At 44.1% G+C, this 14,498-nt stretch overlaps 1 protein-coding gene across 17 annotated transcripts in view; it reads right to left on the minus strand.

Moving 5' to 3' along the window:
- CDH23 (cadherin related 23) overlaps positions 1-14,498 on the minus strand; it is an 846,530-nt gene that overhangs the window by 49,884 nt on the left and 782,148 nt on the right. For all 17 annotated transcript variants that reach the window (XM_053312564.1, XM_053312546.1, XM_053312548.1 and 14 more), the window contains 2 exons: positions 7,697-7,891; positions 1,015-1,125 (listed from right to left, as the gene is read on the minus strand). In XM_053312564.1, the coding sequence (XP_053168539.1) occupies positions 1,015-1,125; positions 7,697-7,891 (306 nt within the window). The remainder of the gene's footprint in view (positions 1-1,014; positions 1,126-7,696; positions 7,892-14,498) is intronic.

Genomic DNA, 14,498 nt, shown 5'->3' on the forward strand with positions numbered 1-14,498 from the left:
TAAAAAGGTGGAATGATAGTAGAAAGGAGTCCTTTCTAAAGATTTCCCAGGGCAGGGAGTTCCACTGCTTGGGTGTCACTACAGTCAAGGCCCTTTCATGTCATGTGCCCCTGCAAAACATACCTCACAAAATCCAAACCTTCACAGGGACATGCCTTCCCTGTTGATCTCAAAGGGCAGAGTTTTATGGAAGAAGATTACTTCTTTAAGTATCTTGGTTCCAAACAATTTTAGGCCTTTAACAGTAATAGCCATGTAACACAAACATATCAGATTGCTAAAAGAAGCAACTTAGCTCTCCTTTCCCCCATTTATCTCTTGAGGGTCTTAATTGCCCCTTTTCTTTCCAAGAGTGGTTTAATTTATTCAGAACTTATTTCAGAGTTTGTTTTTAAAGCTTCCATTCCTTATCGATTTTATAAAGAGTTAAACCATGGGAATTACTGTCCTACAGGTACACAACTGGCATATAATAAAAATGTTGATAAGGTACATGCTTTGAATATATAAGTCTGCAAGCCTGATCTATGGTAGCCCCACTTAGAAGGATCTAGAATGCAAGACTTCTCAATGAAAAAAAATTGGAGAGCAGGATGGGCAGTGCTTAACTTAATGAGCTAGTGAAATTAGCAATAAAGCACAGCATCACTTTATATCATTACCTTTACACTGAAAACCACCCTGTTATAACCCTGAGAACTATGCTACTTTCTCTCTATTTATCCTATTGTCTTATCTCAAGGACAGCTGACCTTTTTTCTTTGTGTTAGAAATGTTACTATTATAGGAAAGAAGTGATTTAAAATGTTTGCCTAAAATAAAAGTAACAGATAAAAATATTTTCCCCAAATAAAAATATCTTCTAATTTTGAGACAATGTTAAGAAAAGCATATTTTTCTGTGATATGACAAAATAAACAGCTGCTTGTGTGTCGTTCCAGAAGGAACCCCCTTGGGATCTGAAATTCCACAGCTTCAATGAAGTCCAGTAGGGGAATGGATAGACCTGCTTACAGGCTGCCTCAGGAAGACAGGTTCATTGTCATCAATATCGTCCAGTGCCACCTGGAGAGGCTGCATGGTCTCATAGGGTGGTTGGCCTTGATCACACGCCACAATGATCAACTATAGGAGAAACACATACACAAATAGGCTGGTCATGTACCTGGCCTGTCAATGGCAAGAGCAGAAGTTCTAGAAGAAAAGCAATATTTCTCTATCCCCTCCCACTGCTCCACTACAACTAGAAGGTAAGGCACCACTCCAGAATCAGACAAGTTGTTCTAGTAAGAACTAATCAGCCTACTTTCCTTTCACTGTCTCTACATCTGGACTAAATTTGGTACAAATCGAGGTCCACAAGTTAGAGCTCTTGTGCCTCAAATGTTCATGTGTCCACCATCTTGGATCGGGGTGGACGTCATCATTACAAGCTGCACCATTGAGGTGTTCCTGTTCGTCACTCACAATACCTGTTCCAAATTTGGTTCTAATCAGTTAGACAGTCCTCAAGTTAGTGCACTTGTGCCTCAAAAGTTTATGTATCCTCCATCTTGGATCAGGGTGGGTGACATTTGCATGAACAACACCATTGGGGCATCCCTATGTGTCCATTCAGCTGTAGCAAATTTGGTTCAAATCAGTTAGACTGTCCACAAGTTAGTGCACTTGTGCCTCAAAAGTTTACATGCCCACCATCTTGAACTGGGATGGATGACATAATCACAATCTTCAGCGTTGAGGTGTCCCTATGTGTCCCTATAGCTATATGTTCCTACAGCTGTAGGAAATTTGGTTCAAATTGGTTAAGTGGTTCACAGTTTAGCTCACTTGAGCCTCAAAGGTTTATGCTTCTGCCATCTTGAATCAGGGGTGGATGACATCATCACAAACTACACCACTAAGGTGTCCCTGTGTGTCACGTACTATAATTGTACATAATTTGGTTCAAATCAGTTAGACAGTCCACAAGTTAGCCCACTTGCGCCTCAAATGTCCACACGTCCACTATCTTGGACTGGGATAGATGACATCATCACAAATTAGGCCATTGAGGTGTCTCTATGTGTCACTACAGCTGCAGTAAATTTGGTTCAAATAGGTTAAGAAGTTCATGTTAGCCCACTTGCACCTCAAAAGTTTACGTGTCTGCCATCTTGAATCGGCGTGGATGACATCATCACAAGCTATGCTATCGAGGTGTCCCTATGTGTCACTCACTGCAACTGTACCTAATTTGGTTTAAATTGGTTAGACAATCCACAAAATAGCCTGTTTGTGCCTCAGATGTTCATGTGGCCGCCATCTTGAATTGGAGTGGATGACACCATCACACACCATGACGTTTGGGCATCCCTATGTGTCCCCCCTACATCTGTAGCAAAATTGGTTCAAATTGGTTAGGCAGTTCACAAGTTAGCCCACTTCAACCTCAAAAGTTTACATGTCTGCCATCTTGGATCAGGGAGGATGACATCATCACAAACTATACCATTGAGATTTCCCTATGTGTCCCTACAACTGTACCCGACTTGGTTCATATTGGTCCAGGTGTTGCGAAGTTGATAGGGGGGTCACATGGACGGACACACGGACACACACACAGAATGCCAGGTGATCTCATAAGCCTACTGGAAAGTAGGCTAAAAAGGGAAATAGTCAAAAGCTGGAGTGACCTTGGTATTTTCTAGATTTATGGTATCAGCTGAAGAACTAAACCAACAGAACTAATTTGGGAAGCTGTTTGTTGTATCAGTTCTGTAATTGATGGTGTTACTCATTATTGTAACAGTAGTAATATATTTCATAATCTCTTCTTTGCTTTATAGCTGCTGGACTTTCTACATTTATGATAACTAAGTAAGATTTCTGAAAGACAGAGGTGACTTATAGGCCCAAGTCTGATACAAGCTGGAAAATTGCCCTCCAGTTTAAACATTTGCTTTTCAAACCTTCAATAAAAGGTCAATGGCATCAAACATTCCTCTCATCACTATTACCACCATCAGTTTCTTACTAATATTTCTATCTTGCTCTTCAATCTGAAGACTTTCTGAGTGCTTTCAATTTAAAAGCATAACATGAACAACTTTTTAAAAAGCACAATCTCAGTAAAACAAATAAAATTTCATTGTAGAACAATTTATGTAAACGTTTATATTCAGAGGATCAGGCAAATAAAAAGGTCTTCACTTGGCACCAAAAGGTCATCAGAGTGCGATGCCAGGTGAGTTTCCCTGAAGAGAGCTTCATTATTTAGGACTTGAAAAGTAAGAACTAACATCTTGAATTGTAACCAGGAATTGACAATTAGGTGGTGCAGTTGTTTCACTAAATAAATTCCTTTTAATCAAACTCACTTAATAATCCAGTTGCTGTGTTTAGTACCAGTTGAAATGTTCAAGTAACCTTCAAAGGCAGCCCTATGTATAACACACTGCAGTAGTCCACATGGGATGTTACCAGTGCATGGATAACTGTGAACAGGTTGTACCTGTTTAGAAAGAGTTGCAGCAGATGCACCAGCCACAGCTGGTACACAGCATGTAAGCCACTTGGATCTCCAAAGATAAGGCTGGATCTAACAGCATCCCCAATTTGTGAAAATGATCTTTTGCAGGGAGTGCAGAATAAACTGAACACCACTTCTCAAGTCAAACTAACCATCCTCAACAGTATCTCCATCCTGACTAGATTGGGCTTCAGTTTATTGGTCCTCATCCAGACCATTACTGACTCCAGCCATTAATTTAGCACTTTCACAGCCTCATCTGAATCTAATGAAAAGGAGAAATAGAGTTGAGTGCCACCTGCACATTGATTACTCCTCACTCTAAATCTCCAGATGGCCTCATTCAGAAGTTTCAGCAAAACTACCATGGAGGCGAGCGAAAGTCCCTCAGGATCATCTTTTAGAAATGGCCATTAGCATAAGAATAGAGCATAACACACCCAATTCCCATCTCATGCTGTCTATATAGAAGGATACTATGACTGATGGTACTGAAGGCCACTGAACATTTCAGTGGCATTACCAGGGTTGCACTCCCCCTGTCCTTCTCCTGGCAGAGAATCACCCATCAGGGTGACCAAGGCCATTTCAGTGCCAAAACCAGGCCTTAAATTGGATAGAAATGGATCCAGATAATCTGTGTCTTTCAACAATGCCTGGAGTTCTACAGCAACCACGTGATTAAGTAGAAAAGAATATTATGTTGTGATTGGTCATGGTCATGCTTCTTTCTATCTTGAGAAGGACTGGGTGAGTTGCCATTGTTCAAATCATGGTCTGTTGAATCCAATCTTGTCTAAGTGGCCAAGGCAGGTGTTTCTGCTACAGAACCAGAGGTATCTAAGGTAGAAGACTGTACTGCCGTGGAAGTGGCGGTATCTAGCAAAGATGCTGATGTCAAAAAACTTGAAAGTGAAGGTTTTAGAAGGCTTAAGACCAGAGGCGTATCTAGGGAAAATAGCACCTAGGGCAAGCACTGAAATGGTGCCCCCTGTCCAAACATCTGACACCCATCTTTCAGATAACTTTACCATAATATCAACTGAAAAATACATGTCAAGCTCATTAATCTTTTAATATTGCAAAAACTATTTAGCAGTGGACGTAGACAGACCAAAAAATGCTGGGAAACTACACATTTCATTATGCTGAGGCCCATGAAATACCCAAATACTATGTGGAGGTGTACTTGGAAAACTAAACAGAAGTGCCTGTCTAATTCTCTACTATGCATTGTAGCATCACTATTACATAAGTTTTAAAAATAAATGGAGAATTTGACTTTCCCCAGATACTCTGAAAATAATTAAAGGATAGGCAGAGTAAACTGTGCCACTGCTTGGAATATATTCTAGTCTTTCAGAAAGACCGTTAAAATGAGAGAAAGAGAGCAAGGAACTCCCAGTGGGCCTTAATACTAAGGATTTCACACTGATTCAAAGGCAAACTCACCATAAATAGCCATATTATTAAGACATCACATTTAATTCGCTTATCACAAGAAGCAAAGTAAGAGCAAATGAATACAATCCTAGCTCATAAGCTTCAGCTCAGTATTCACAAGCCCTGATTCTCTATACATAGTGCCAATCTGAATATGTGTACAGTGATTTATACTATATATATTTTTATTTTCATTTTAACCTGTAGTCCCTTCGGGGGGCTTCCTAAAGGCCGTGGGGGGTGGGTCTGCAAAGGTTTCCCCTTCCCTGCTGGTCTCTAGGGCCTCACAGGGACCATTTGAGCATGTGCGGTGGCCATTAAAATTTTTTTTTTAAAAAAAAATGGCCGTTGAAAACAAAATGGCCACCGTGCATGCTCAAATGGCCTCTGTGAGGTCTGGCATGCCCTAGGGCCTTGCAGAGGCCATTTGAACATGCACAGTGGCCATTTTGTTTTTGGCAGCCATTTTTAATTTTTTTAAAAAATTTTTTAAATGGCACCCCCCTTCAAGTGGCGCCTGAGGCACGTGCCCTGCCTGCTCTACCCTAGATACACCACTGCCTAAGACATCAAGGTTTGAGTGCTGACAAGTTGAACACTGAGGATCTAGAGTTTGAAGACTTCATGGATGTCAGGTTTCAAAGGTGAAACTGAATCAATCATCTCAGAAGGTTTAGGAGACTGAACAGAAGATCATGAGGGCTAGAGATGTAAAGTGAATGTGAAGCAAAAGCAGGGAGGAATCCATAACTGTACAAGTGTGGAACATCTGATCTGTGGTCTGAAGGACTTTCTTCCCCATGAGATCTTAAGGGTATTGGGCCTGTAACTTGTAATTCTTTCTTTAAAAGCTTTGGACCGTGTTTATTCTCTACAACATGACTCTCACAAAATGTCAGGTTCTGCCTGGGTTCACCTGAGGGAAAATCAGTGGGTGACATGGACCCCGATAAGTTCTCAGATATGGAGATGGACAAGGAGGAGGACCTCGAGCTTAGCCCCAAGATGTTTCTAGAAGTGGAGAACCCTGAAGGATCTAAGGGGGACAGCTCACCCAAGGAGGACCTGGTGCTAGAAGAGCCCAAAGCAGATGAGGCACCATCGAGACTGGTGACAAGATGGGAGGGCACCCCAATGGGGACCTTGGGGTAGCCGACCCTGAAACCACAACCATGGAAGATCACACAGAGGCTTCAGACCAGTGGTCCTAAGATGCAGACAATACAGTTCCCAGACCATCTGCTATTTGGAACTGGCCACTCTGACCAGACCCTGCAGGACCCCATGAGAACTCTGATAGGGAGGAACTGCCAAGCTGTCACAAGTGCCAGCACCAATGAACAAGGGACGAGCTCCAGGAGCAGTAGAGGAGTGCCCATCTGGTGACTCAATAGGGTTTCCCAGGAAAAGCCCTCCATGAGAGCAAGGGGACAATTTGCAAGCAAGCAAGAGACACCAGCCTCAGCTGCCAGGGCTAATAAGCCATTATCCAGTCATTAGTCCATTTTAGCCTCCCTGAATTCTCAGCTTGATGCTGGAACATCATCATTACCTACTGCAGTTTCTAATTTCCAAGAGAACAAACTTTAGTCTCTAGACCTTGAACTCCTTGCTGCCTTTGACTGGGAACCCTCATGCAACCCTTCAGGCTCCCTAGGACCCCAGAGACCTTGCCTTCCAGATGCTGCTTCTCCACCCTCACACACCCTCTGCAGGGATCCTGCTTCAAAGCCAAGGAATGCTACCACTAGGTTAGATTCCTTGCCGCCTGTGGCCACCTGTGAAGAGGGAGAGTACATAAGTAGATAAGACAAGAGTCAAGCAAATTGAATTCTGGGATCTAACTACTGCATTCATGGCATTTCGTTAAAAGGTTTTACTCAGAATGAAGCAAGAAAAATAATGAAAGGAAGACTAATTGAAGGAAGGATAAGTGAAGAAAATTACCTACTGTAGAAGTAAAAGATTGAAGGAAGAAACACTCGGAAGTCTTTCTTCTACTGTTCTCTCTTGCAGTCAGAAAGAACAGAACAAGGAGGCACTGGCTCCAGTCCTTCACTTCAGCTATACAATAGTTTTGGACATGATTGAGGTGGAGGAGGCCAGTATCCATAATCCTCCAGATCTATTTAGAATATCCTGTCTGTGACCCATGGTGGCACATTCCCATATCTGAAACTGCACAGAATTAATGCTGAAGAGTTGGAGAACTATCAAGCCCTTGGGGAGCTACACTTTTCTTGCTGGGTCAAAAGTTGTGTATGCTGGTCTAAATATGATCCTTCAGTACAGCCTTAAAGGTGAAGTGTGCCGTCAAGTCAATTTCGACTCCTGGTGCCCACAGAGCCCTGTGGTTTTCTTTGGTAGAATACAGGAGAGGTTTACCATTGCCTCCTCCCACGCAGTATGAGAAGATGCCTTTCAGCATCTTCCTATATTGCTGCTGCCCAATATAGTACCAGCGGGGATTCAAACTGGCAACCTTCTGCTTATTAGTCAAACATTTCCCCATTGCACCATTTAAGGTGACCATATCCCTAATCTTGATCTGGTGATCCACTTGCTCTAGCCTGAGACTTCCACTTACCTGAGTATTATAATATCATATGGACATACCTTTGGAAGGCTGAAGTTGAACTTGCTCATTAAGTGGGAGGTGGGGGAAAGCAACTGGGTAATGTTAGCAAATAAACATTTGGACTATGTCTCTCAAAACCCCAGCAGTCCTGCCCTAGGACTTACACTGTATACAGCTTGTTTCTCTCGGTCCAGCCTCATTGCTGTCTGGATGAGCCCACTCTTGAGGTCGATGGTGAAGTATTCCCAGTCTTTATTTCCTGCACCAGTCTTGAGTAAGTTATATTGCACAGCTCCATTGAGGCCCTCATCCTTGTCTGTAGCATAGACTTCATACACATTGGATCGTAGAGGGATTTCCTGTTTGCAGACACAAACACCGTATCAGCTGAACTATGAGAATACAACTATGTGTGTGTGTGTATGGGAAAATTCTATGTCCTGTGAACTACAAGTATATGGTTTCTGCACACACATTCTTGCTCCTTCATTAAAGATGTTCAGAGTGTAGTAGCTTGTGAAACTCTTTCTGAGTATTCTTGCAGCAAATACCTTTATGTACCAGTAGCCTTCTAAAGACAATCTCTGATGTGTAGGAACATAATGTGCTAAAAACCAGTTTACTTTTAATCAGATCCTTCAGTACATGCAAGCAGTGAAATATGTTAGTTTGAATGGAAGCTCACAAATCTTATCTGAAGCAATATGAATCATCCAGAAAGTAACTTTGCCATTTTAGAAAATGTGAGAAGTTGCTGTGATGGAAATCCATGACTTCCAAATTCATTTGTTACACTGGCATACAAGCACACCACTTCTACAAATAAAGAGAACTGAAGGTAATGTATTGATCAGTCCTAACACAATTTGGGATGCAATGTTCATTCAAATTGAATCAAGACAGTCTCTGTTTTATTATAATCATCTTCCTTATTTGTTTGCATTGCTGCCACCTGATGGACTGATTTGTCATTTTAGCTTTAGTCATTATTTTTTGTTCACAAGAGAAACAGGCTTCAGCACTGGTCTACCCTAAAGTGTTGAGCTCTTTAATGCTGTGGGGTTTTTTTTGGTGACCTGTTGTGAGATAAGCTACTTTGGTTCAAGGGAACATACTGACTCACCTGCCCTTGCCACTTCTGTTCACTTTCATGTCCCACCGTTTACCTCACTACTCACCACACATAAGTTCAGGAAGAGGCAATGGTAAACCCCTCCTATATTCTACAAAGAAAACCATATGGCTCTGTGGTCACCAGGAGTCAACATCGACTTGAGGGCACAACTTTACTTTCAAAGTTTAGGCCACAGAAAGTTTCCTGAAGTGGCATCTGCATAAGTGTGTGTAATTACTTTTTTGCGTTATTAATGCAATAAAGAAATGAGTAAACTGAAGTATTACCATGACGAAACTTAAAACAGGGCTGGAGATATCTACAAATACCAATATGATGAATAGTTATATATTGCTTTTCAACAAAAGCCCCCAAAGCGATACATAGATATAAATAAATTGGCTCCCTGTCCCTAAAGGGCTCACAATCTAAAAAAGAAACATTAGAGACCAGTCACTGGAGGAATGCTGTGCTGGGGGTGTATAGGGCCAGTTTCTCTTCCCCTGCTAAATAAAGAGAATCACTACTTAAAAAGGTGCCTCTTTGCTTAGTTAGCAGGGGACTATATGAGAGTAATAGGTTTCTACCCCCAGACCTAAGACATAATCTGCAGATATATTTACTTTGATATTTGTACCAAATACGTTTGTTATATCTCACAAGTGTATATCTGCATGGGAATTATCCATGCCCCCAACAGTGCTTTAGTTTAAAACTAGAAGAATGGGAAACTGTCACCAAAAAAGAAGGTAGGTTGCTTGTGTCACCATGTTGATCCCATAGGATCTGAAGATTAATGGGCTTCCTGGATTCCAAAGACCTATATATACATTTTACCTCTCCCTTCTGCTTAGGCTGACCAACTGTCATCTGTCATATTTCTAGTCACTATCTAGAATGGGTTCTTTCCAAATAAAATCAGAAACATTTCAGACAAACAAACCTAAATGTGGACTTTAATCCAGATGGACTGGATATGGATGACCCTCTGCACCTAGCTATGGAACTTGTTTGGTCAAACGAGGGTAGTTCTTAAGAAAGTCAGAGAAAAAACAGGTTGCTCACCTGTAACTGATGATCTGGTAGAGATTTGTCGACATCCATAAGAATGGGTTCTGCACCTGCACAGGAAACCCCGCAGTTGCCATGCCTCAGCTTGTTGAGGCGCCCAAGCCCCGTCCCCACGCAGAGCATGCTATTTAAGAGCAGGCCGGGTGCCATGTTCCTCAGTTCTTTGGACAATTGCCATGGAGGACGATCATCCTGCAAGCAGGTGAGTTCATACTTGATGAAACCAAGGGCAACAGCAAGCATACCGTTACGCATATAGCAGAGCACTACTACTGCAGAGGGGTAGGTTGGGAGGGTCTTATGGATGTCGACGGATCTCTACCAGATCATCAGTTACAGGTAAGCGACCTGTTTATCTGTATCGAGATCCACTGACAGCCATAAGAATGGGTGTTTAGCAAGCTCTCCACAGAGGAGGGTGCAGTAGTGCTATTGCAACACCCATTTAAGGACGCTTCTCCCGAAGCTAGCCTCTGCAGCAGAGCACACGTCTATGGCGTACTGTTTTACAAATGGGAGATTCGATGACCAGGTGGCCGCTTTACAGATATCTAAGAAGCCAACTCCTGAAAGGTGTGCTGTTGAAGAAGCATAAGCCCGTGAAGAGTGGGCTTTGATGGTTTCTGGTGGTGTCTTTTGTTGTAGGCGAGTAGGATGAGGTCCACTAGCCACCTAGACAACCTTTGTCGAGATATTGAAGAGGTCTTGGCAGAACCACTGTAGGCAATGAAGAAGCGTGTCGTGGATCTGAAATCTTTCATGTGTGACATGTAGAACAAGAGAGCCCTACACACGTCCAGCGAGTGCATGGCCTTTTCCAGGGCCGACTGCGGATTCCGGAAAAAGGTAGGTAGAATAATATCTTGGTTGAGATGAAATTCTGAGACGATCTTAAGTAGGAACGCGGAGTCCAGATGCATGTGGACTTTGTCTTCATAGAATCGTGTTACGGAGAATCCACCCTCAAGGCTGTAAGCTTGCTGACCCGTCGCGCTGTCGTGATCGCAACTAGGAATGCAGTTTTTAAGGAGACCAACTTTAAAGGTGCTGTGGCCATAGGTTCAAAGGGTGTCTGTGTAAGCGATGAGAGCACCAATGATAAGCTCCAAGGTTCTACAGGAGTCTTCACAGGAGGGTAGATGTTGGAGAGGCCTTTCAAGAAGGCTTTGTTCAGAGGATGTGAGAAAAGAGTTCTCCCCTCACAACCCAGGTGTCGGGATGAGAGAGCAGTCAGGTGGACTCTCATAGAAACATTGGCCAAGCCTTGAGATTTCAGGGTGGACAGAAAGAGAAGCACCTGTCGGATAGATGCATGTGTTGGTAAGAACCTCTGGGATTTTGCATGTGCTTTAAAATGAAGCCATTTTTTGTAATAGTTGCATCATGTGGACGCTTTCCTCTGATTCAATAAAATGGTATTCAGAAGCCTATCCGCCAAGCGGTCAGCCGGAGGGTTTGAACATCCGGGTGAAGGACGAGGCCGCCGTCCTGCGAGAGGACGTCTGGGTTTGGTGGAAACTAATGAAACAGGTTCCTGGACGGTCTGCGTACTTGTGGAAGCCATGGCTGTCTTGGCCACCACAGGGTCACAAGAATGCAGGGTACACTTCTTGTTCTTCGAGGCTGCAAGCAGGTCCATGGACGGGTGCAGCCATCGGTGAAAGAGAGGGATGATACATTTGGCGTTGAGTTCCCATTCATGATGAGTGTCCTGGAGGAACACTTGACTAAGACTGTCTGCCAGGATGTTGTCTAGACCCCTGATGTGAGCTGCAACAGGGTATATCTTGTGCCGGATGCACCAGTGCCACATCTGGATGGCAAGTGTGCACAAGCTCAGGGAAGCAGTACCGCCCTGATGGTTGATGTACGCTTGTGCTGTTGTGTTGTCTAACTGAACCTGGACACAGGTGTCTTGTAAAGTCAGTAGGAAGGATCATAAAGCAAGAAAAACTGCCAGCAACTAAGAAGTTTATATGGAATTGTCTCTGGTTCAAGGACCACTTCCCCTGGGTCAGTCAACCCACACAATGTGCCCCCCATCCCAATAGGGAGGCATCTGTTGTTAACCAGACTGTCGGTGATGGGGCCTGGCATGGTACTCCCTCTAAGAGGTTTGTGTGTTCTGTCTACCAAGAGAGGGATCGGAGAACTGGGGTTGGGATCTCGAAGCGCTTCCTCTGACTGTGTCTCGTTGGGTGGAAGACAGAGAAACCATAGCTGTAGCTTCCTCATCTTCAGGCGGGCATACTGTATTGTAGGAGGCCATAAGGCCCAGTAAGCATTGAATTGATTGCGCCGGTTGCACGGGGTTCTGTTGGAACAGAGTCACTAGGTCTCTTATCGAGTTGTATCTTTCTTCCGGCAAGAATGCTTTTTGGCTTACAGTGTCCAGTATTGCACCTATGTAGTTTGCCAATTGCATTGGTTCCAGACGAGATTTTTTCCAATTGACTTGTGTGCCCAGATCGTGTAGGACTGATAATACATAGCGGATCTGGGAACGTAACCCACTTTTGTCCTTTGATGTCAGGAGCCAATCATCTAGATAGAGATAGATGGTGACCCCGTGTCTTGAGGTGGGTGATCACTGCGGCCATACATTTCGTAAAGACCCTTGGGGCGGTGGACAGTCCGAAGGGCAATACATTGTACTGGTACACTTGGCAGCCGACCGTGAACCGTGAGAACTTCTGATGTTGAGGTCGGATGCTGACATGAAAATAGACATCCTTGAGATCCAGCATTGCCAACCACTTCTCCCCCTGAAAGAGTGGCAGTATTTGCTGCAATGCCATCATTCTGAACTTTTTGATGCGAATAAATCTGTTCAACTGGTGAAGGTACATGATGGGGCGGATACCCCCATCCTGCTTCGGTATCTGAAAATAGCGGGAATAGAACCCATCCTGCCTGTCCGCCCATGGTACCGGGGCAATAGCCCCTTTCTCCAACAGTTCTTTGACTTCCTCCTGTAAGGTGGCAGATGGAGGAGTGAACCTCATTCCCATGAACCGTGAGATCAACTTGAATTCGATGGTATATCCCAAGGATATGATCTTCGAGACCCAACGGTCTGATATTACTGTATGTGTTGCCATGTGAGGGCATGTCATGCCAGCTTGATGGAAGGCTGTGGCAGAGGTGGATCGGTGTTGTGATCCGTCAATTGAGATGTGATAGCCCCCGATGGTGGGAATGGGAAGTGGAGTGGTGACGGTGGGCAGACTTGAACCTCAAAGGTGCTTCTGAGTGTCCGATCCTTTGGAATGTTGGGTTTGTGATGACTTGAACTTGTTTTGGTAAGAGTGTTGTTGATACGGTGGGTAGGATTTCTGGAAGTCTTTGCGCTCCTGTTGACAGAACGAGGGCATTGTCTATTGTAGGAGGAGCGTTATTTGGCAGAATAAGTAGAAGTAGACGGTTGGGATGTGAATGTCTTTGCCATAAATTTAGATTTCTTGAGCTGTTCCATTGTGGTATCAGTCATTTCAATGAACAGACTGGTACTGTCAAAGAGGAGACCTTCTATCTTATCCCTCATATTGTGCTGGAACATAGTCGACCTCAGCTATGCGTGCCTACGCAATGTAATAGCTGCAGTCAAGGCCCTGGACTCACTTTCAGCCAGATGTTTTGCGATGCTGAGTTGTTGTCTTGTGAGGTCACTCAAATGTTCTAGAGTTTTACGAAATTTGTCTCTGAATTCCTCTGGAGATAAAGTGTCCAGATCAGTTTGCAAATTTTCCCAGAGACCATTGGTATATTTAGTAGTACACGCTGCGTAGTTAGCTACTTTGATAGATAAACACGCAGTGGAGTAGATTTTCCGGCCTAGCAGGTCTAACTTTCTTCCTTCTTTTTCAGGCAGAACCACGTGCCGTTTACCAGCCTTGGAAGTGAAAGCACAGTCAGTTACCAAGGAATTGGGGGCTGGGTGCTTCAAGAGGTAAGTATTGTCCTTCTCCATTATACGGTAGAGGCTCTCTAGCCTTTTAGATGTCGGAGTGGAGGTGTGCAGGACCTCCCAAGTGCATTTCGCAGCTCGCGTTATCACTGGAAGCATTGGGAGGGCAACCAGTGCTGTAGATTGTGTCTTAAGCATGAAGTTGTAGACCGGGTTGTCTATGGTCGCCAATTCGGATCATAGGTCAAGTCCCAAGGCGTCTGCCATGGCCCAAACGTGCCTGTCGTAGGCCTACATTTCTTCATTTGGGGACACATATAAAGTAGGAGCTACATCAGTGGGAGGTTCCACAATGGTGTCTTCTCCTTTAGGATCAGACTCAAAGTCCGAGGAGCCGTAGTGTTCCAAGGGTGAGGCAGTGGGCGATGCAGGCACCGCAGTTTGAGTCTGTGCCATTGTCATAGGTGAGGTCAAAACGGCCGTCGTCTGGGTCACTATGGAGCGAGTCGATCGGGGCCTCATCTGAATTGATTGATGAGAGACAATAATTATATCAGTTTGAGTAGCCGACTGCCGGGTAGTGGGACGGACCGTAGCAGCAGCTTTAGATAACGTGGTCAGAGACATGGTGGAAGGAAGTGATGTTAATGGTTCCCAAGGTTGGGCTGTTCCCGAGGGGGAAGCATGAGAACAGGAAGTTATCGCTGGTCCAGAGCCAGATATATGGGCAGGTGGTGCATGGGTGAAACCGCAGGTGTGCCAGGGTAGTGGGCTCTGCAATTGGGCTGCTGAGAGTGGCGGCACTGGACGAGATGGAGGTGCAGGGATAGTTTGGGAATCCTCCTCTAACAGAAGGAATCCCTTGAATGTAGCC

The sequence above is a fragment of the Hemicordylus capensis genome, chromosome 3 (assembly GCF_027244095.1).
Source record: "Hemicordylus capensis ecotype Gifberg chromosome 3, rHemCap1.1.pri, whole genome shotgun sequence".
Lineage (NCBI taxonomy): Eukaryota > Metazoa > Chordata > Lepidosauria > Squamata > Cordylidae > Hemicordylus > Hemicordylus capensis.